The sequence below is a fragment of the Hyperolius riggenbachi genome, chromosome 12 (assembly GCF_040937935.1).
Source record: "Hyperolius riggenbachi isolate aHypRig1 chromosome 12, aHypRig1.pri, whole genome shotgun sequence".
Classification (NCBI taxonomy): Eukaryota; Metazoa; Chordata; class Amphibia; order Anura; family Hyperoliidae; genus Hyperolius; species Hyperolius riggenbachi.
The window spans coordinates 38558427-38582848 of NC_090657.1; the positions used below are offsets into that span (position 1 = coordinate 38558427).

The 24422-nt window shown below is 44.6% G+C and overlaps 1 protein-coding gene across 1 annotated transcript in view; it reads left to right on the forward strand.

Moving 5' to 3' along the window:
* LOC137540923 (peptide YY-like) overlaps positions 1-22989 on the forward strand; it is a 33795-nt gene extending 10806 nt beyond the window's left edge. Inside the window, exons 4-5 of the mRNA XM_068262103.1 lie at positions 2211-2297; positions 22962-22989. Coding sequence (XP_068118204.1) covers positions 2211-2297; positions 22962-22989 — 115 coding nt within the window. The remainder of the gene's footprint in view (positions 1-2210; positions 2298-22961) is intronic.
* The last annotated feature ends 1433 nt before the right edge of the window (positions 22990-24422 follow it).

Consider the following 24422-nt stretch of genomic DNA (forward strand, 5'->3'; position numbering starts at 1 on the left):
AGCTGGCCTGGTCTGTGCAGAGCACACACACAGACACATAGCAGCTGCAGCAGCCCTGCAGCAAACACTCTGACTGACTGTCACACAATGAAATTAAGCAAATTAACAATACAACAATAGTGTAGTGATAGTGAAGGGGTTAATCACTGAACAGCTTTAGGTTTATCACTGTGTGTACAGCACTTGCTAGGCCAGGAGCACTGGAGCATGTCTCAGTGAGCATTCACAAGCTAGGACGATATTTCTCATCATGGCAGCCCTCATTATACAGGGGGGGGGGGGGGGGGCAGGGTTCCTTTCTGTGATTGGGTGCCATGGCTTAGGCTGGGAGCCCTCTGATTGGCTCAATGAGGTTAGGTGGGGCAGGCCAGGGTTCCCTTCTGTGATTGGTTGCTAGGGCTTCTGCTGGAAGCCCCTGGGAGCCCTCTGATTGGCTCAATGACATCAGGGACATCATCTCCTTAGTTACAGTATCTCAATAGTTTGATATCTGCGAATATCCGCATTGCCTGCCGACTATCTCCAATTACTAGCTGAGTAGCTCAGCTTCTGTTTGAATTAATCACTGCAGACTAAAGGTGCGTACACACATGCGACTATAGTCGTTTGTAACGATCGTTCCCCGATCTTTACCAACGACGATCGTTACAAAAAACGAACCACCGACTATTAAGGCAAACGACGAACGAGCCAAATCGCTACAAAAGAAAGTTCTGTCTCGGCGGATTTTAACCAACGACGATCGTTTGCAAAAGTAGTACATCGTTGGAAACGATCGTTCGTACTAGGCTTGACATGCGCATTTCACTATTTCTCCATGGAACTTCTCATTTTTATGCGCAGGCGCAATAGTTGCTTTCTGTGATGTAACGTTCGTTCTAACGATCAGATCGTTACACACATTTTAAAACTACCTTTACTTAGGTCGTTCTTTCATCAATTAAAAGTTCGTTCGTCGTTCTTAACGAACGATCGTTGTCGCATGTGTGTACGTAGCATAGGTGTCATGTGTATGTGCACTTCTTGAGTGGCTTACAAGCAGCCTGCAGGCTCTATATAAGCAGCAGAGAACTGTCTGGGAAGTGAGTATCTCCTGTGTGTTTGGTAAGTCTTAGAGCAGTTGGGGACAAGCTCCTGGGTGTGGCAGATCCAGGGCTTGGCTGCGCTCACATATGGTGTTGCATGCTGGTTCTGGGGCCCCGGGCAGTGAGAGTTCCTGGGGCCCCAGGCTGGCTTGTGCACCATTATTGTTTTTAATTTTATTGTAGATTCCCATGCAGTTTAGTTAGGAGGGGGGCAGATGAGAGGGTATATCCTGCACGCTGGTGCCCCCTGCTGGCCATATAGCCATTGTCTATATGCAACTGAAACCCTCTCCAATTACTAGCTGAGTAGCTTAGCTTCTGTTTGAATTAATCACTGCAGACTACGTGTCATGTGTATGTGCACTTCTTGATTGGCTTACAAGCAGCCTGCAGGCTTTATATAAGCAGCAGAGAACTGTCTGGGAAGTGAGTATCTCCTGTGTGTTTGGTATATCTGCAGATAGCTATCCGGATTTTGGCCCAGGTATCCGGAATCTGAATCCGGGCAGATAGCTGAAAAAGTTTGGATTATCTGGGTAATCTGGATATCCAAAATCTTGCTGAGCAGCACTGGCTAAAACTATTAGAGACACCGGATCAGCAGGAGACTCAGGCAACTGGTATTATTTTAAATGGAAAAATCCATATCCTTCTCAGTTCAGGTTCCCTTTAAACAATGATGCTGGCCAGTTTCCCTGCTCGCTACACAGTTTTTTTGGCAGTTGGACAGAGCAACTGCTATTCACCAAGTGCTTTTGAAAATAAATAAATCCCTGAGAATCCCCTATGAAGAGATGGACTAGTCCAAAACCTGTTGCTTCTGTCAGATTTCTACTGCCTACTGTAAGTGACAGCAACGTAGGAGAAAAGTAATTTATGGCTCATTTTACTCTGGAAAAAAGGTACTTATTTGTATATGTTTGCACATATTTAAAATTTTGCAGTTTTTCGCTGTAGTGCCCCTTTAATAAGAAAAATGTGTGTGATTTGAGGCGTGTGACCTGTGTTAAGGGCTGAAGATTAGATCGCCAAAGCTTATGTGCCTATAGGCTCCTGAGCTGTAAACCCAGATCTAGAGATGTATGTCATTTTCAAATCTCCCCTCATTTTTGTGCCGGTCAACAGGTATGGGAAGAGGGACAGTACAGATGATTTCCTGTTGCTATCTGACCTTTTGACTGGAGACGATGAAAACTACATCAGCAGATCTCGGTAAGTGCAGGTGTGGTGTATCTAGTACAGTGCCAGCAGTCATGTAGTGATCAGTTTAGGGGGCATGAAATACAAGTTCTGTTAGCTGAGAGATGGTATCCTTGCTAGATTGGCATATTTTGTCCATCCAGCTACCCTGGGTCACTTTCCTGTCCGGGATGCATCACAAAAACTATACAACAAGGCTTCAACTTAAAGAAACACTGAAGCAAAAAAAAAAATTATATGACTTGGTTGTGTAGTACAGATAATTACTAGAACATCAGTAGCAAAAAAAATATTCTCATTTTTATTTTCAATTATACAGCTTTTTTTTTTTTTTTTTTTTTTTTTTTTTTTAGAACATTGCATCATTCTCTAATATCTGCAGTTTACACACTACTCAGCATTCTAAATGTTTTTTTTTTTACAAAACAGGCAGTGGGCTTTTGACCTGTCCTGAACTGTTCTCTGCAAAAGAAAAAAACAATACGATAACAGCCTTTAGAACACAGAGTCTCTGCGACTTTGAAAGTCATGGAGCTGAATCAGAGGCGTAGCTAGGATTTTCAGTGCCCGGGGACAAAGACTATTAATGCGCCCCCCCAAAGTCAAGGTTGCGCCGCGCCAAAAAGGGGCGGGGTCACATAACAAATGTGGGCGTGGTTATGGGTGGAGCCAAATGTATATGGAGGTTAGCAGGCTCACGCTCACCCACCCTCCCTCAGTATGTACCTTCCAGCATGTTCCAAGACAAATTCAGCAATCATGAGCCCCCCCCATCAAGACAAATTCAGCAATCATGAGGCCCCCAACATAACCAACTCAGCAATCATGAGGCCCCCAACAAGACAAATTTAGCAATCATGAGGCCCCCAACAAGACAAATTCAGCGATCTTGAGGCCCCCAACAAATCATGAGGCCCCCAACAAGACAAATTCAGTAACCATGAGGCCCCCAAAAAGACAAATTCAGCAGTCATGAGTCACATAAATAGACAGCATTTCACATAAATAGGTAGAATGCCCCCTTAATATGGTAGACACCTCTCACCTGGCAGCAGTTCTCCAAAATACACTCAACCTGACGTGGTTCCCCAAAAATAGGTAGCCCCAGGTCTATAGTTGTCCCCAGAATAGGTGGCCAGCAGTATAGATGTCCCCAGAATAGGTGGCCAGCGGTATAGATGTCCCCAGAACAGGTAGCCAGGGGTAGAGATGTCCACAGAACAGTTAGCCAGGGGTATATGTGCCCAGTATATGTAGGCAGGGGTATGTGTGCCCAGTATATGTAGCCAGAGGTATATGTGCCCAGTATATGTAGCCAGTGGTATATATATGCCCAGTATATGTAGCCAGTGGTATATATATGCCCAGTATATGTAGCCAGGAGAATAATATGCGCCCAGTATATATAGTCAGGCGTATATGTGCCCAGTATATGTAGCCAGGGGTATATATGCCCAGTATATGTAGCCAGGGGTATATATGCCCAGTATATGTAGCCAGGGGGTATATATGCCCAGTATATGTAGCCAGGTGTATATATGCCCAGTATATGTAGCCAGGGGGGGTATATATGCCCAGTCCACGTAGCCAGGGGGTATATATGCCCAGTATATGTAGCCAGGGGTATATATGCCCAGTATATGTAGCCAGGGGTATATATGCCCAGTATATGTAGCCAGGGGTATATATGCCCAGTATAAGTAGCCAGGGGGTATATATGCCCAGTCCACGTAGCCAGGGGGTATATATGCCCAGTCCACGTAGCCAGGGGTATATGTGCCCAGTATATGTAGCCAGTGGTATATATATGCCCAGTATATGTAGCCAGTGGTATATATATGCCCAGTATATGTAGCCAGTGGTATATATATGCCCAGTATATGTAGCCAGTGGTATATATATGCCCAGTCCACGTAGCCAGGGGGTATATATGCCCAGTATATGTAGCCAGGGGGTATATATGCCCAGTATATGTAGCCAGGGGGTATATATGCCCAGTATATGTAGGCAGGGGTATATGTGCCCAGAGTAGGTAGCCAGGGGTATATGTGCCCAGAGTAGGTAGCCAGGGGTATAGGTGCCCAGAGTAGGTAGCCAGGGGTATAGGTGCCCAGAGTAGGTAGCCAGGGGTATAGGTGCCCAGAGTAGGTAGCCAGGGGTATAGGTGCCCAGAGTAGGTAGCCAGGGGTATATGCCCAGTATATGTAGTTAGGGGTATATGTGCCCAATATATGTAGGCAGGGGTATATGTGCCCAGAGTAGGTAGCCAGGGGTATATGTGCCCAGAGTAGGTAGCCAGGGGTATATGCCCAGTATATGTAGTTAGGGGTATATGTGCCCATTATATGTAGGCAGGGGTATATGTGCCCAGAGTAGGTAGCCAGGGTTATATGTGGCCAGAGTAGGTAGCCAGGGGTATATGCCCAGTATATGTAGTTAGGGGTATATGTGCCCAATATATGTAGGCAGGGGTATATGTGCCCAGAGTAGGTAGCCAGGGGTATATGTGCCCAGAGTAGGTAGCCAGTAGCCAGGGGTATATGTGCCCAGAGTAGGTAGCCAGAGGTATAGGTGCCCAGAGTAGGTAGCCAGGTGTCCCCCTCCCCAGCAGGAGGGAAGCAGCGCAGAGAAGAGCTGCTCTCTCTCCCTCGCTGTCCCCTCCAATGTCTGTCCGGTGGCTGGCAGCGGCGGGCGGAACTTACCTCCGTCTCGTCGCAGCGCCGGATAGATCTGCCGCTACTCTGGTCTGGTCCAGACCAGAGCAGCGGCTGCGCACCCGAACTTCCGGCCGGTGTTCCGACGCGGCGCTGGAGCGTGACGGAGGTGAGTTCCGCCGCACGCTGCCAGCCACCGGACAGACATTGGAGGGGACAGCGAGGGGAGAGAGAGAGCACCTAAGGTGAGGGAAGGAGGGGGGAGATGGCCCCCCTTCCCCACCGTCCGCATAGCTCTCTCTCTTCTCTGCGCTGCTCCCCTCAGCCCCGCAAAAAAAACAAAACCCGAAGCTCAGCTGGGCGCCCTTGGGGACCGGCGCCCGGGGCACTTGTCCTACCCCGACCCCCCCCCTAGCTCCGCGCCTGAGCTGAATGGTAATTTGCATAGATAACTGGAGTTTCTTAGCTCTTCCTGTACTGGAAACGAATATTATGGTGGCCATACATGGTACAATAAAAACGTTCGATTATCCCATTTTTTTCGATCTAAATGATCGAATCGAATGAAAGTAGAAAATATTTTTTTTCGATCAAGAAATTCGAACGATTATCCCGTTTTTTTCAAAAAAAAAAATCTGATCGGACATGATGGAAAAATATTTATATTCGATCTAATGGAATAATCGAACTAAATGATCTAATCGAAAAAAATTGAAAAATTGTACCATGTATGGCACCATTATGGTGGCCACACACGGTACAATAAAAACGTTCGATTTTCCGTTTATTCGATCTAAATGATCGAATTGAATGAAAGTTGAAAATATTTTTTTTTTCGATCAAGAAATTCGAACGATTATCCCGTTTTTTCTGGAAAAATGATCGGACATGCTGGGAAAAATCTTTATATTCGATCTAATGGAATAATCGAACTAAATTATCTAATTGAAAAATTGTACCATGTATGGCCACCTTTAGACTGATGTTTCTGCTCCTAATGCTTAATTTCTTAGCTGTACTACACATAGAAATCATTTTTTTTCGCTTCAGTGTCTCTAACTACTTAAAGGACCGCTCCACGCCAATGTGCGTGGCGGCAGCCCCAGGACCGCCTAAACGCCAATTGGCGTCAAGTCCCTGGGGCCGGCTACTGCAGGAGATTGCGCATCTCCTTTTCGGGGGGCAGAGCTCCGCCCCGCCCGTCAGTCTTCGAGCGGCAATTGCTGTATTCACATGTACAGCGATGCGACCTGTAGCAGCGCTGTACTGGGGACAGCCGTGTGACACTGAAGCCTATGACAGCTGATCACCCTGATTGGCTGGCGGGGGGAGGGAGGGAGCAAGGGAGAACAAATAAAAAAAAAAAGCTAAATTTATTTTAAAAAAAATGTATATATAAAAAAAAAAAACAACAACCGTGCAGCGATCAGACCCCACCAACAGAGAGCTCTGTTGGTGAGGAGGAAAAGGGGGGGGGGGGGGGGGGGGGGGGGGGGGGGAAATCACTTGTGTGCTGTGGTTGTGCGGCCCTGCAGCTTGGCCTTAAAGCTGCAGTGGCCAATTAACAATAAAAAGGCCTCGTCTTTAGGGGGGGGTTTAACACTGTGGTCCTCAAGTGGTTAAAGGCCATGACTATGCTACAATTCCCTTTCATTCAGCATAGACAATCATTCAAGGGAATGGAGCCTTGGATCATTATTTTAGGATAATTACAGTAAGTAATGAAATGACTGATTGCCACCGTAAAGTAACCAGATTGCACCTCCATGCATACTGAAATCTTTAAGGGGCAACCCATAAATTAATATAGATTAGAAATGATGATCTGTTATGGAATCACCACTTCTTTGCAAACAAGTCTTAGGGCTCTTTCCACGTGCAATCGCTAGGGTTAACGCTAAGCGCTAGCGATTGCGATTCAGCCAAAGGTAAAAAATTCCCGGCGAGTTCCCGTTTCCGATCGCAATTTTGCTATGCGGTGCATAGCAAAATCGCGGCAATAATCGTTCTGCCGTGCGATTGGGTAAAAAACGAATCGCGGTAGTGGAAATGACCTACCGCAATTCCTATGTTAAAAGCAAACTGTAGCGATTTTGAAAATCACTAGCGGTTTGCGTTTTTGCGATTCAGCCATCGCAAACACTGTAGTGGAAAAGAGCCCTAAGCCTCACAATACATTCGATCTCTTGAGAATAGTGAAGTCCTCAACATGAAGAATCTATCAAAATACTATCACATTATTACAGGATATTTTGGAGGAATTTGGAAGAAAAAGCTGTTAACTATTCCATTCTGGTAAAGGTCAGGCTATTCCATTCTGGTAAAGGTCAGGCTATTCCATTCTGGTAAAGGTCAGGCTATTCCATTCTGGTAAAGGTCAGGCTATTCCATTCTGGTAAAGGTCAGGCTATTCCATTCTGGTAAAGGTCAGGCTATTCCATTCTGGTAAAGGTCAGGCTATTCCATTCTGGTAAAGGTCAGGCTATTCCATTCTGGTAAAGGTCAGGCTATTCCATTCTGGTAAAGGTCAGGCTATTCCATTCTGGTAAAGGTCAGGCTATTCCATTCTGGTAAAGGTCAGGCTATTCCATTCTGGTAAAGGTCAGGCTATTCCATTCTGGTAAAGGTCAGGCTATTCCATTCTGGTAAAGGTCAGGCTATTCCATTCTGGTAAAGGTCAGGCTATTCCATTCTGGTAAAGGTCAGGCTATTCCATTCTGGTAAAGGTCAGGCTATTCCATTCTGTTTGTGTATAATCTCAGATCCACGTAAAAGAGAACCCGAGGCGGTTCCACAGGGTGCAGATGGGACACAGAGGCATGTTCTCAGTCTCATGACATGCTTCTGTGTCCACACACTGCCACTCTCTGTCCCCCCCCCCCCCCCCACCACCACCACTGCGCTATAGCCCATCGAGATTAGGGACAATATTTGTCGCTATCTCAGAGGTAAACACAGGGGAGAGGGATTCCCTGTTTAAAACGCTCGCCAAGGGCGTCCCTGCAGGGTTTCCAGAGCTGCCATTGGGTAGCTCTCTCTCCCCGGCCGTTCCCCCTGCCACTCCCCCGCCTCCCTGCACACTGTGAATGAGAGACAGTCTCTCATTCCAGCGTTGTTAAAGTGAAAAAGTGAAGTTGAAAGTGGGCCAGTGTGGCCCACAGGAGCTGCGTGGAGCGGCAGTGTTTGAGGCTACCTAAACCGCTCAGATGTGTCCTTGCAATCTGCAAAATGCATATTGCTCCAAAGATTGGATTGAAGCGCAATTAGTGGAAAAGATCCCTCACCTGAAGCACAGTGACCGCATTTTCTTGCCTTTAAAAATAAATAAATAAATAAATAAACAAATAAAATCTTAAAGCAGGAGGAAAAGGGGAGTGGGTGAGGGGGTTTAGAAATGATGGCAGAATCCTGAACATACTATTGACAACAAAAATTACTTTGGAAGTCTGCTCTGAGGCACCTTTAGGAAGTATTGCATCAGTTATCCCAGTTTTCCATTTTACAATTGGGCTGCATGCAATAAACTGCACTAGTAACAATTACTTGTGTAAAATTATACTGCACAATGAGTAGAGCAGAATGCAATGAATTGCATGCAATGCATTACACTCTACTCAACGTACGTAAGACTTTACCTGCGTGATCCTGCTGAATGAAGTTTATTGCGCACACCCCATTGTAACAAAACTAAACATTTAATATGTTGTGAAGCTCTACCCACTCCAGAGTTAAAAGGTTCAAGATAAAGAGGGGGAGGGGAAAATAGACACTTTGAAAAATCATTGAATGAAATAAAACATTTGGCCTCAATTCACTAAGATCATGCTAGAGATAATAAGGCAAGAGAAAACTTACCTCCACACGTGAGAGAGTTATCTTACCTCTTCATTCCTTAAGTTACCTCTCCTGTAGTTAATTTGCCTCCTCTGTAGTTATTTTCACATGCAGCTAATTAACAGCTTGTCTTTAACTCTGGAGTTATTTTAAGGATTGGAGAGTTAATTTAAAGACAGAAGAGTTAACTTTAGGCTTGCCTGAGGTAAAAGGTTTCCTGAATACTACATGCCTTATCACCATGGTAAAAACTCTAGAAGAGTTATTAAAGACAGGAGATAAGCTTAGTGAATTGAGGCCAAATACTCTTACCAGGCTTAAAATTAAAATGTAATGTACCGAAACGTAATTCCACGTATTCAGCATTATAAAATGTAATGTATCCAAACGTAATTCCACAGATATCTACCATTTGTATCAAATCATCAAGTGATGTCGTCATAGCATCAACCAGGGTGAAATATTACTCACTGAACTGTACACATTAACCCTTTACTGCTAAGTGTCCGGTTACCAGCTCCGGCGGTAACACCAGTCGTGCTTGGTATTCTATATCACTGTTCCTCAACCCTGTCCTCAACGCCCACCAACAGTGCATGTTTTCTGTAAATCCACACAGGAAGTTAATCAGCTCTGCTGGGGCACCAATTACCTCACCTGTGAATGTTTGTGGTTTCCTGCAAAACATGTACTGTTGGTAGGCCTTGAAGACAGGGTTGGGGAACTCTGTTCTAGATGACGTCATTGACCAAATCCATCAAATTCCCAGTTGCAAATTTTAGGTACCCCAGCCAGGAATCTGTCATGTAGACATTTTCTACATGAATCTATTTAGAATCTTGAGCACCAGGTCACTGCAACTTATCTCACTGATGTAGTTTTTTTTCCCTTTTGGTGATTCTTGTAAGGGCCAAGAATGCCTAGGTGAGAAGTAGGGAGAGACCGGGAGCCCAATGGTGCAGTATCGTTAGCAGACAGTAGCCTACAGGGACAGATGTCCTGGCACCTTAGACTTTGTCCTCCATGAACCTACAAACACCTTCCCGAACCGCAAGTGTGCTGGCTGGCCCAACTGTCACTTTCCCCTTACTTCCCCTGCCCATCATAGGTAGCTGCAGGTGTCCCTTAGTATTAGGCAGCCAGAGGTACCCTCAGTATTAAGTAGCTAGAGATGCCCCAATGTAATAGGTAGTTAAAGGTGCACCCAACTGAAGGGAGATCAGGAGGGAGGCAAGGGGGGGAGGAGGAGTAGGAGGGGGGAGGAGTAGGAGGGGAGTAAGTCGCCTTTCCATCATTAGGCGCCTGTAGGCACGTGCCTACAGTGCCTTATGGTAAAACCGGCCCTGATCATAGGTATAGGGAGGATAAAATCATATAAATAGATACTCACAAAGGTGGGTTGCAGTTCCTGCAGCCACTGCACTGTATAGGCCTGCAGGGAATTAACCATGCCTGCTCGGTACTCCATGTCCTGCTGGATACTGGAAGGTCGCTCTCCTGTAGTATGGTAGACTTTCCTGAAAAACTGCAAAGCTATTACCTCCAAAAGGAGCTGTGACTGGTAGTGGGTAAGATGGAGGCGCCCAATGTGCGTTCTATTGTAGTATTTTTAAAAACAAATAAAAAAATTATATAATAAAAAGAGAGGTAACTGCTTAACTCTCCAGAAGATATAGGTACCAGCTCAACTGGAAAAAAAGTTTTTATTCAAAAAGCAATCTGACAACGCGTTTCACGGGTCATGGCCCGCTTCCTCAGGTCAATGCAAAATGCCTTGATAGCATAGGGGATAGAGTATAGGCGCCTCTAATGTCCACTTACATGACAGAGGCACCTATACTCTATCCCCTATGCTATCAAGGCATTTTGTATGGACCTGAGGAAGCGGCCCATGACCCGTGAAACGCGTTGTCAGATTGCTTTTTGAATAAAAACTTTTTTTTCCAGTTGAGCTGGTGTCTATATCTTCTGAAGAACTAAGCAATTACCTCTCATTATATAATTTTTTATTTGTATTTAAAAATACTAAAATAGAACATACATTGGGCGCCTCCGCCCTATCCACTATCTCACTGATGGATTCATTATTGGTTACAAGCCAATTTAAAAATGTATTCAAAATTTGTAAATAGCCCATAAGTATAAGTTTAGTTTAGTCAAAGGCCTGTTTGGGATTTTTTTTTTAGAGAATATGCAAATTACATATGATTCCTACACTCATCACATGGGGCGGACCGGTAGCTTACATTTCATTCAAAGTTGCCAACCATAAGGGCTTCCTGTTTTACTATTTATAAGCCCACCCCCTATTCTTGGGTGGACAGGGAAGGGAGGAGGCTCCTGCCCAGTAGTCAGAAAGGGGTGCCTTGCTGGCGGAAGGAAGGAAGATTCTCCAGCCTCAATCCTTGTAAGGCACGCCATCTGATCTCCCTTTTGAAGCTCCCAGGCTACACACCTGGATAATGGGTTCAGTTTTGAAAATTAAGGGGGACTTAAAGGGAACCCAAGGTGAGAGGGATATGGAGGCGGACATGTTTATTTCCTTTTAAAACATTGCCTGGCTGACCTGCTGATCCCCTGCCTCCAATATCATACACCCTGAACAAGCGTGCAGATCAGAGGTCTATGATAAACATCAGACAAGATTAGCTGCATTCTTGTTTCAGGTGAGTGATTGAGACCCTACTGACCAGAAAGATCAGCAGGACTGCCAGGCAACTGGGTATTGTTTAACCAGTTCACCCCGAGGGTTTTTACCCTAACAGACCAGAGCAATTTTCACCTGTCAGTGCTCCTCCCATTTATTCCCAATAACTTTATTACTAATCACAACAAAATGATCTATACCTCATTTTTTTTCACTACCAATCAGGCTTTCTGTTGGTAGTACATTTTGCTAAGAATTTTTTTTTTATTCCAATTGTGTTTTAACCACCCTAGCATTCTGGACGAGCTGAGCTCGTCCAAGAAAAAGTTGCTGTTAGTGTTTAGGACGAGCTCAGCTCGTCCAGCGCTGTCCCCACTCACCGCTGTGCAGCGCATGATTTCCGCCGCCTTCTCTGTGCTGCTGCGGCGCTCCCTCTCCCTCCTGCTGGGCTCTGATCGCCGGTCCCAGGCTCCCCAGATCCTCCGGTCCCCGCTCCCCTCTTCTCTCCGCAAGCCTACGGAGATCCGGCAGTCAGGGAAGATGGCGTAGCCCAGCCACTTCCTCTGACGCCGGCTCCTGCGCCCCCTAGTGTCCGTCGCGGCGACAGCATCATTGGATTACATAGGTACACAAACTCTATGTAATCCAATCATGCTACAGTAATTCAAAAAGTTGTTTGCACAAACACAAACACCTGTCAGCTCTCAATAAAAACCCTGAACAGTTACTGGCTCTCCCTCTTTCAGAGTCCCCAGCGTCCAGTGTTAGTCTGTTGTCAGCTAGCATCTGTGATTTCTGTGCGATTTATGTGCGATTACTGCTTTTTTTCCAGCCTTAGCTTCGTTCATATTACTGTCAGATTGCGTATTGCTTTCCGTCTTTTTCAAGACGCTGTGATCCCTGTGCGTTTGCTTTTGCTGTTTTTTTTTTTGGGGGGGGGGGGGGGTTTGTCGCTGCCTGTGACCCCGTACCCTGCTTGGGGTCATGGCCTCGTCCTCCCGGAGGCGTGTGCGTGACGAGGAGTTGCTGGATGTCCTCGAGGCAAGCGACAGCGAAGACGAGCTCCTAGAGGAATCGACAGACAGCGAGGTTCCCGGTAACCTGTCTTCGGAGACGGAGACCAGTGATGAGGAAGCCGAGGAGCCAGTGACGGTCGCACGCACCTGGTGTGAGCTGGGGAGCCCCACTCAAGCTCCGCCACCCAGGTTCCCCTTCACAGGGGCACCCGGGCAGAAGATCGCGTGCGACGAGAGTCCGCTGTCCTTTCTGGAGCTCTTCCTGACTGATGACGTCATCCGCAAGATCGTTGAGGAGACGAATCGCTATGCAGCGCAACATCAGCAGGAATCTTCTCTACCCAGGTTCTCGCGGAGCAGGAAGTGGGAACCTGTGACCAGCAACGACATCTGGGTGTTCCTGGGGCTCGTCATCCTCCAGGGAGTGGTTGGTAAGCCGCTGCAGAAGTGGTACTGGACCACTAATAAGATCCTCAGTACGCCCTTCTTTGGATCTGTTATGTCCGAGCCACAGTATACCCTCATCATGAAGTATTTGCACTTCGGAAACAACAAGGAGTTTGATGAGGCCACCCATCCCGCACCCAAGCTGAAAAAAATTTGGGACATATACCAGATGATTGTTGCGAACTTCAAGGCTGTGTATGTTCCAGATCGCGACATCACGGTTGACGAAAGCCTCATGGCATATAAGGGGAGACTGAGCTGGGTGCAATTTATTGCATCAAAAAGGGCACGCTTTGGGGTGAAGTCGTTTATGTTATGTGAGGCCAACTCCGGGTACATCTGGAACTCTGTAATTTACACGGGCAAAGGCACCAAATTTGCCCCTCAGTTCAGCCAGTTTGGGTGTGCCACCTCCTCTGTCCTAACCCTAATTGAGCCATTGCTGGATCAGGGGTACTGCCTGACGACAGACAATTTCTACAGCTCCCCTGAACTTTTTGATTACCTGGTCCAGCATAAAACCGATGCCTATGGTACCTTGAGGGCTAACCGTCGGAATCTGCCGCCGGCCTTTTCTGCCAGGAAGCTGAAAAAGGGGGAGGTCGTTGCCTGGCAGAAAGGCAAAATGATGGCTCTAAGGTGGAAGGACAAACGTGATGTATGTGTCCTCAGCACTATTCATAATGCCGAGACTGTCCGCACCACCAACAGGAGTAAACAGGAGGTGGATAAACCCAAAGCCATACTGGATTACAACAACACTATGGGGGGTGTGGACAGGGCTGATGGAGCCATGACTTTCTATCCGGCTGTCCGCAAGCAGCAGCGGAAATATTATAAAAAAAATTTCCGCCACTTACTTGAGCAGTGTTTGTGGAATGGCTATGTGCTCTACAAGAAAAGCTGTGTAAGGCCTGTACCCCACCATGACTTTGTCTGGCAGCTGACGGAAGCAATCTGCATGAAGTACCCCCCACCAGAGTCAACATCTAGACCGGGGCGCAGGGCATCATATGTCGTGAATCCGGCACGGCTTTCAGGGAGACACTTTGTGGAGTACTTGCCACCGACCCCACAGAAAGCAAACCCTACAAGAAGGTGCGTTGTTTGCTGCAATAAGAAGGACAAGGATGGCAAAAAGATGCGGAAAGAGACCCGCACTTACTGCCCAGATTGTGACGTGCCACTTTGCGCATTACCATGCTTCAAGATCTACCACACTAAAGAAGTGTTCTAAGGTACACTTGTACCCTGTATAATTTTGTTTCTGCCTTCATTTATTTATTTCTGCATTGATTTATTTATTTCTGCATTTTCTTTATATTTCTGCATTGAGAAAAAATGCAAGGTATTTCAGTTAGTTATTAATAAATTTTATTTTATTTTTGACAAGAATTAGTGTTTGACACTTTTATTATACTCAGAATGTATACTAAACTCTTGCTTGGCTCATTTTGGTAAGTTACAGGAAAAAAGGTGCTGAAAATTAAATGTACCGCTTTTTGCACAGAAATCCTTGGGAATCAGAACGCCGAGGTGGTTAATGGGAAAAATATGAAAATAATGGAAACTTTTTTTCCCCCAGTTTTCACCCATTATAGTTTTAAAATTAAATGTTCTATGGATAAAACCGACACATTTTATTTGCCCAGTTGTCCCGATTATTAAACAGTTTAAATTATGTCCCTATCACAATGTATGATGACAATATATTTGGAAATATAGGTGTTCTTTTTCGTTTTTTTTTTGTCCGGTCCATAATTACAAGCCCCTATGTAGTAAAGTAAAAGTAATTTTTCCTAATAAAATATAGATTAAAAAAAAAAAAAGCCAAGTCCCTAAGGCAACTATTTATGTGTTTTTTTTAAACTCTCTACAAGATTCTTTTTTTTGGGGGGGAGGGGGGAAGGTGGCTTTGGAAGTGTAAGTTATTTTATTAATATTGTGCATGTACATGTACCTGCCTGTATGTGTAATTTTACTTTTTGCCCACAAGATGGTGCTAGTGAACACTCTCCTGTTATAGGAAGTGATCCCTTTTTTTTTTTTTTTTTAGTAGCCATGTAGCAACAGCAGCTATCCAGTCAAAGGGTCAAAGGTGGTGTGCGTGCGTGCGTGCGTGCGTGCGTGGAGAAAAGGAATTGCCTCAGGACCAAGAAAATTATAGTCACTGAAGGCATCATGAATTCTCTATATACTATGAAAGAAAATTTCTTGAGGGGGAGTAATCAGTCATCTGTCTGAGCAGAAGCTGAAGCCAGTCAGTAACCAAAAATATAAAGGTAAACCCACATGTGAATGGCAGCGGAAATGAAAAACAAATCTTCAATAGGCCTGGTCAGATTTTAAAGGGACTCCGAGCACCTCTCATGGGTATGTCTTTAAGCCAGATTACTTCCAACAAAGTCGTGCTATGACCCCTCTGGAGGAGCCTCTTGCAATGACCAAGCGTGTCACTTCCTCTTCCTGCTTCATTCATCAATAGAGATGGCTCGAACCTCAGATTTGCGGTTTGCGAACCTCGAATGCAAACTTCCGCAAAAGTTCGGTTCTTTCGTGAACCGCAATAGACATCAATGGGGAGGCGAACTTTACAAACTAGAAACATTTATGCTGGCCACAAAAGTGATGGAAAAGATGTTTCAAGGGGTCTAACACCTGGGAGGGGGACATAGCGGAGTGGGATACACGGCAAAAGTCCCAGCGGAAAAAAAAAAACAAGCAAGCAAAAAAAACAAACAAAAAAAACAGGATTTCATGCACAGCAGCGTTTTAAGGGCAGAAATCACATTGCATGCTAAATTGGAGGCCTAAAGTGCTTTAAAACATCTTGCATGTGTATACATCAATCAGGTAGTGTAATTAGTGTACTGCTTCACACTGACAGACCAAAGTCACTGTGTAACGCACGGCAAACACTGGTTTGTGTAGCGACGGCCGTTCTGGACTGGTGCGCACCATAGCCAGAGTGCAGGTGATGGCGGTTTTCAAGCCCATGTGGTCAGGCTGAGGTAGCTGAATGAAAGAACAACAGTGACTGTCCAGCTGATCGAATTTGGTCTGTCCACAATGAAGCAACGACGTTATTATTTTGGGTGAACAACATTAGCTCTCAAAAGAGCAGTTGATTGGTGCTTTTTAGCAATACGTATCAGCAAGGAGCAAGCTAACAAGCCTAACAAGAGCCTAACTAAGCTTTCCCTAATATCTCTGCAGCAAGCTCTCCCTTCTCTAATTACTGCAGCCACACACGTGAGGGAAATGGCCGACGCTGCCTGCCTTTTATAAGGGGGGGGGGGGGGGGGGCTCCAGGAGGGAGTGTAGCCTGATTGGCTGCCATGTGTCTGCTGACTGTGATGTAGAGGGTCAACCCTAATGACGTAGTATAGGGGGCGGGTCGAACTCGCATATAGTTCGTGTTCGGTGGCGAACGAGAACCACCAAAGTTTGCGTGTTAATGCTCGCATGCGAACCGGTCGGGCCACCTGTATTCATTAAAGGAGTTCTTTCGCGAAAAAAGTAGGCAGTTAAAAAATGTGATAAATGACAGGTTTTGGGCCAGTCCATCTTTTTAAGGGGGATTCTCAGGGCTTTCTTTGTTTTCAGCAGCATTTCCTGAACAGCAGTTGCAAAATCTAACTGACATAATAGTGTGCAAGTGATTAGGGAGGCCGGCTGGTATCTTGCTATTTTGGCAGTTAAACTGTTGTTCAGGAAATTCTGTTGAAAACAAAGAAAGCCCTGAGAATCCCCCTTAAAAAGATGGACTGGCCCAAAACCTGTCATCTGTCATATTTTTTAACTGCCTACTTTTTTCGCGAAAGAACCCCTTTAAGTGATGCACTTCTCTAACAGAGAAGACAGGAGTGACTCGGAAGTTATAACATAGCCAAGATGGCAGCAGCGAGTTTTAAATTGAAATCAAATTAAAACTATTTGGTGTAGAATGGCGATTCAGGCATCAAAAGAAAGAGGAGAGCACAAGATATATATAAAAAACACATATATAAGTAGATAAATACTTGATCTACTTACATAACACATGTATTGTACTGTCCACGTTTTGATTTCAGTGAATGTTATATAGTAAATGACAAGAATTCTGTTCCTGGTGGGGGCCATGTCTTTTGCCCACAGTAAAGGTTAACTCGTGATGTCATTTCTGCCCTTTACTTTTTTTCTTGTCTCCTCCAATCGCGGAGTCACCTCAGCCTTTCTTGTAAACACAAGTGATTAGGGGATCAGGTTTCAGATAAGCAACAGGCAGGGAAATAAAGGGAAGAGGAGGAATATATTATAGATAAAAAGAACCCCCAGCATGCAATTCTTTGGCACCGACTACTAAAGGGCCAGTGCTCCTAAGGTATATGATTATTCCAAATCATAACAGCAGAAAACATTTTGAAAGTTTTGAATGCAGGATTAGCATCCTCATCACTTAATACACTCAGACCAGTTGCTGTTGAAATTTGATTTTTATGGTGACGATACCGCTTTAAGACTTCGACCAGTACTGCAAAGGCATGCCCATGAGAGGTGCTCAGAGTCCCTTTAACTGACAAAATAGCATGCAAACATGTAGGGAGGCTGGCTGGTATCTTACCATTTTGGCAGTTAAACTGGAAATGCTTTTGAAAACAAAGAAAATCCTGAGAATGAGATGATGGACTGATGCAAAACTGGTTGGTTCTGTCAGATTTTAACTGCTTACTTTTTTTGCTGGAGTGGTCCTTTAAGTTTAGTTGGCTTTTTTGGCTTTAATAAAAGTGCACTCTAAGCTAGTAAGCAGTGAGATCGTTATGTGGCGTTCTTTGCACGAAACCTTCCTTAACCAGTTCGCATTCAGTCGTTTTTCACTTTATGCATCCGAGCTATGTTCACCTCTCATTCATTAGCCTATAACTTTATTACTACTTATCACAATGAACTGATCTATATCTTGTTTTTTCCGCCACCAATTAGGCTTTCTTTGGGGGGTACATTTTGCTAAGAGCCACTTTACTGTAAATGCATTTTAAAAGGAAAAATAAGAAAAAAAATCATTTGTCACTTTTCGACAATTATAGTTTTAAAATAATATATGCCTCCATAATTAAAACCCACGTATTGTATATGCCCATTTGTCCCGGTTATTACACCGTTTAATTTATGTCCCTATCATAATGTATGGCGACAAAATTTTATTTGGAAATAAAAGTGCATTTTTTCCGTTTTGCATTCATCACTATGTACAAGCTTATAATAAAAAAAAAAAATAGAAAGATTTCATCTTTACATAGATATTTAAAAAGTTTAGACCCTTAGGTAAATATTTGTGTTTTTTTTTGTTTTGTTTTTTTTTCATTGTAATGGTTTTGTATTTTTTAATTAAACATTTTATGTGGGTATTTTTGGGAGGGTGGGATTGAAATTGTATTTTTATTTTTGTAAATGTGTATTTTTATTTTTATTTAACATTTAGATGTGGTTTACTTTTTGGCCACAAGATGGCAGCCATGAGTTTACAGTGACGTCACTCTAAGCGTAACACGTACGCTTAGAGCGACGTAGGGGAACATAGGAAACAGAAAAAGCGTAGCTTCCGAGAGAAGCTGTCGCTTTTTCTGCGGAGGAGAGGAATCAGTGATCGGGCACCGTTGCCCGATTTACTGATTCGCTGGCTAACAAACCGTGTCCGGGAGCGCGCGTGCACGCGATCGGCCATGGGAATGCGCAGGAGCGGACATGGCTTCCTGGACGTGAGTTTCACGTCCAGGAATGTCAAATAGTTAAAGGGGAACTGAAGAGAGAGGTATATGGAGGCTGTCATGTTTATTTCCTTTTAGACAATATCAGTTGCCTGGCAGCCCTGCTGATCCTCTGCCTCTAATACTATTAGCCATAGCCCCTGAACAAGCATGCAGCAGATCAGGTGTTTCAGTGGTTCAGACTTATAAGTCTGATTTGACAAGACTAGCTGCATGCTTGTTTCTGGTTTTAATCAGATACTACTGCAGAGAAATAGACCAGCAGGGCCGCCAGGTAACTGGTATTGATTAAAAGGAAATAAACAGGACAGCCTCCATATACCTCTCTCTTCAGTTCCCCTTTAAAATAAAACTGAAGCGAGAGGGAATATGGAGGCTGCCATATTTAATTCCTGTTAAGTAATACCAGTAGCCTGGCAGCCCTACTGATCCTCTGCCTCTATTACTTTTAGCCATAGACCCTGAACAAGCATGCAGTAGATTGTATGTTTCTGTCATTGATTGTCAGATCTGCATGCTTGTTTCTGGTGTGTGATTCAGACATAACTGCAAACAGAATGATCAGCAGGACTGCCAGTGCCAGGCAACTGGTATTGTTTAACCACTTGAGGACCCACCCTTTACCCCCCCCTTAAGGACCAGCGTCTTAGCTGATCTGTGCTGGGTGGGCTGTGCAGCCCCCAGCACAGATCAGGGTGCAGGCAGAGCGACCAGATCGCCCCCCTTTTTTCCCCACTAGGGGGATGATGTGCTGGGGGGGTCTGATCTCTCCTGCCTGCCTGGGTGTATGCGGGGGGGGGGGGACCTCAAAGCCCCCCTCCCTCTCATCCCTGTCCCCCCTGGCAATCTGGGCTGCACAGGACGCTATCCGTCCTGTGCAGCCAGTGACAGGCTGTCCCCTGTCACATGGCGGCGATCCCCGGCCGCTGATTGGCCGGGGATCGCCGATCTGCCTTACGGCGATGCTGCGCAACAACGCCGTACAATGTAAACAAAGCGGATTATTTCCGCTTGTGTTTACATTTAGCCTGCGAGCCGCGATCGGCGGCCCGCAGGCTATTCATGGAGCCCCCCGCCGTGAATTGACAGGAAGCAGCTGCTCGCGCGAGCGGCTGCTTTCTGATTAATTAGCCTGGAGCCGGCGATGCAGAACTGCGTTGCTGGTCCTGCAGCTGCCACTTTGCCGACACGTGGTATTAGTGCGCGGTCGGGAAGTGGTTAATAGGAAATTAATATGGCAGCAGCTGTTACAGTGTAACTATGGTGGCTCCACTAGCAGTGTGTACCAAGGAGTAACAAAAAGCAGTGGTTCGATTTCTCGGATCTGAATGTGTGTTAAGGGCTAACATTTATCAGAGTAAACAGAACAGTGCAAGAAGTCAGTGGCGTTGCTATAGGGGTTGCAGAGGTTGCAATTGCACCAGGACCACTGAACCAGACATCATCATCATGTAGATAAGGTGCGCCCTAGACAGAACCTGTTTTTTTTTGGGGGGGGGGGGGGGAGGGGAGGCACCTATTTCTCAGTTAACCATCTCAGCCCGTGGGTATTTTTCACTTTATGCATCAGAGACCAGTGCTGGGCCGAAATTACGCATTAGCGTAATTACGCATCGTAATTCACTACAAATGCACCGTAAGCGTTACGTGTAAGGTTACGGTATTACACGTAATTAATTACGCGTAGACCGCAAGTTACGTTATTACGTGTATCAAATTACGCGCAAGACCGTAAACTCCTATTGAAATTACACAGTCTGCCGTAATCGCGTAATATTACGCTCCCGTATAATTTAAAAAAGCCGCCGACTTTAAGGGTTAATAGCAAAGCCACCTCCACCGCCCATCGGAGGTGGAGAAGAGCCCCTTGTCCTTGGATTGGACAAGGGCTCGGAGGGGGAGGGGAAAGCTTGGCTGCCCCTCCCCTTCCGAGACCCCCCAAGGGTCCATGCGGGCTGGTATAGTCAGGGTGCGGAGCCCCACGCGGCCGGTGCTCCGCATTCTGGCTATCCCAGCCTGCATGGGGGACCAGGGGTTAAAGAGGTCTGGGAGGGGGGACCCCACGTCGTTTTTTTTTTATATTTCCCACACTCAGAACGAAGTAAGTAAAACTCTTCCCACTTGGGGGAATCTATGAAAATAATACACTATTGTTACCTGTGCAAAAAAAACTGACATTTTCCGCATTTAAAAGACATTTTTGCCCTTGAAACTTAAAAATCGATTTGCTATTAACCGTTAAAGTCGGCGGGTTTTTAAATGTATACATTTTTCCTTTGAAACTTTAAAATCGATTTTCTGAAAAACTATAAGGTCTTTTTAAAAAAATGTTGTTCCTCTTATTCCTTCTGATCTCCTTAATATATTCTCCAAATTTGAGGCTCTTAGCATTTAAGGGGGCTTTGCTATTAACCCTTAAAGTCGGCCGCTACCTAACATTGATCCATGCGTCAACTTTTCCGCTTGGGAGCATGGCCTTACGCATTAATTGCTAGTAGGAAAATTACGCATAAGACTGTACCGTAACAACCTGCATTACGGTATTCTTACACGTAATTGCGTAAGGATCATGCATAATTACAGACATGAACCGTAGATTAATGTCTACGCCGTAACCGTAATGCGTAATAGCGTAAAATTACGCATAATGATCCGTAAGCGTAGTTTTTTCCATTACGCCCAGCACTATCAGAGACATTTTCACCTCCCATTCATTCGCCAATAACTTTATCACTACTTATCACAATGAATTGATCTATATCTTGTTGTTTTCCACCACCAATTAGGCTTTCTTTGGGTGGTAGTGGTACATTTTGCTAAGAATTATTTTTTTCTAAATTATTTTTTTTCCATTTTTTTCCCCTTAATATTGTTAAAAGTCATTATTTCTCAGTTTTCAGACATAGATTTAAAATAATAAATGCTACCATAATTAAAACCTATGTATTTTATTTGCCCATTTGTCCCGGTTATTACACCATTTAAATTATGTCCCTATCACAATGTATGGCGCCTATATTTTATTTGGAAATAAAGGTGCATTTTTTTCAGTTTTGCATCCATCACGATTTACAAGATTATAATTTAAAAAATGTTTTTTTTCACATGCATATTAAAAAAGTTCAGACCCTTAGGTAACTACAAAAGTTTTTTTTTTTTATTGTATTTTTTTTTCTCATTAAAAAAAAATGTATTTAGGTAATTTTTGGTGTGGGATGTAAACCGCTAATTTTAAATGTAATAATGTGGGTTTATTTTATTAAAAATGTATATAAATGTAGTTTTACTATTTGGCCACAGTGAGTTTTTTTTTTTTTTTTTTTTTTTTAGCCCTGGAAGCGTACTGATCGCTTCCAAGAAGCATATAGAGGAGAGGACACTATGTCAGAAAGACTGCGCCCTCTGATGAGAAGCCATCGGTTTTTCTGCTGGGGACTTAGATCCATGAAAGGGAACAATGATCTCTGGGCTACGCGATCGAGCATGGAAGCGCGCACAAGCTGTAGAGCAGCCACCTGGACGTGGCAATCACGTCCAGGCCGCATAAATGGTTGATTAGAAATATCAACCCACCCCCCTCCCCCCCTTTCCCCCCAATCAGGGGAATGCCTGTTCCAAGTACTTTGAACTTTAAAGTTTTGTCTAGAGTGTGACTTTGCTGATTGAAAGCCCCAAGACCCTGAGTGAAGATGGGCTCCTCTCCATGGCACTTACAGTGGTTGCTAGTTTTGCAACCCAAGTTTGTGAGCATTACTCTATAGATGTTATGGTGTAATATGTTAGAAAACCTCTTAGGTTAATTGAGGCTCCTAATGGAAGGGTCTCTGATCCCCCAGACTCCATCCCATAATTCCAAGCATGGCAGACCTCAAACACATTTCACATATATTACATTCTGTCAGAGCTGGATTTATCATAAGGCACTGTAGGCACGTGCCTACAGGCGCCTGATGATGGAAAGGTGGCTCACACACCCCTCCTGGAGTGCCTCCCCTCTCTCATTTGCTATGCAAAGTCCTGATGAGAGTGTAAAAGAGAGGCTACTCACTCTGTTCTTGGAATTCCACTGACCAAATCTCATTTCAGTCAGCTACCCAATATTAGCTACCTAATACTTAGGGGCACCTGTAGCTACATATGATGGGCAAAGGAAGTAAGGGAGCAGTAACAGCTGGGGCAGGCAGCACAGTTGCAGTGCATTTTTTGCGGAGTTTTGTAGGTTCATGGAGGGCGAGGTTTAGGGTGCCAAGACATCTGTGCCTATAGGCTCCTGTGATGTAAATCCGGGCCTGCATTCTATACAGCTAACACTCAATTCTATTTCCCTACAGGTATGATGATTCCTACTATAAATGGTGACCTCAAAAGGCCTTTTGCTTCTCCCCGAGTGACCAGTGTCTTTCTTTAGCTTCTTAAACAATCTTCACCCCATTGTCACTTTCTGATTGGTTCCTGTATCTCAGCTCTCCACTCAGTGGGAAGTGGGCAGACTGGACAGTAACACCCTCTCTCCGGGATGTAGAAGACTTGTATGTACAGGTTTTGTGTGCATGTATGTGTGTACGCCTCTTCCATGACCAAGTCCATTATGTCCAACGGATAAATCCATTGTGTCCACAAAATAAAAGCAAATTTAACAGTTCTCAGTGTGCCGCTGTCCAAATGATTTCAAAGCCAATGCAAATACCACGATTTACATTTCAGCCAATTTGTTGTTGTAATTGCTGTGGGCAACTTAAAGTGTACCTGAGGCGACATGTGACATGATGAGATAAACATGTGTATGTACAGTACAAAACATTAATAACCAGGCTGTTTTACTTGCTTTTTTTGCTTCATGAAAAAGTTGTTAGGCGTGGAAGTGACAGCTTCTGGCTTATCAGTACCTTGTCAGAATAAAATAAACATCACTGATAAGCAAATGTTAGCCATAAAAGTTTTCCTGGCAGAATACAACTTCTGATAGCAGAGGGAGGTAGAAAAAGGTATTTACAATTTCAATCTATCTTGTTTTCCTTCTTGAAGAAGCCTGACAGGTGCATTTATAAAATACCAGATACACAAATGTTGGGTTGCCTAATGTTGTGGCAGTGTGGCAGCCACTTTGTAGACTTGGGACAAAAATTGTCAGTAAGCCCTGGAGCCCGAATCAGTTGATCACAGCATCTGCGAAAATTGGTTCAGTGCTATGACTATTTTATTGCCAGGGACACTGAACGGATATTGTCACAGGCCTGAACGGAGGAACAGGGTTTTGACCACAGTTTGCAGTATACAGACACTGAACCAAGGAATATGGTGCAAATAATGTTTTATTGCAAATGCAGGCATACACACAAATGTGAATGCAAATATCATGCAAACCTATGCACAGCACACAATATATAGAAACAACCCGGGAAGCAGTCACAAATATGTACAACACCCTGACTGTCTAACTAAATATATACAGCAAATATATACAGGATAATATATACACAATCGCAGTACAAAAAGGGATCATGCAGAATATCAGAGTTAGCAGGAGAGCAAGGTCAGCAAAAGGTTATCAGAGAAGCACTGTACCAGGGATTAGGCAAAAGCAAGGTCTCAGACAGAATAAACAGGGTTCGCCAACAGGAAAGCATACACAGAATACAGGGCACAAATCAGGAACCAGGATGTCCAGAAACTCAAACCTGGGAGCTCAAAGTTCTGGCAATTAGCAGGGGGAAGAGGCAGTCCTTAACCTCCCTGGCTGTAAGCCCGAGCTGAGCTCGGGCTATGTCGCGCAGGAGGATTTCTCAGGCCCT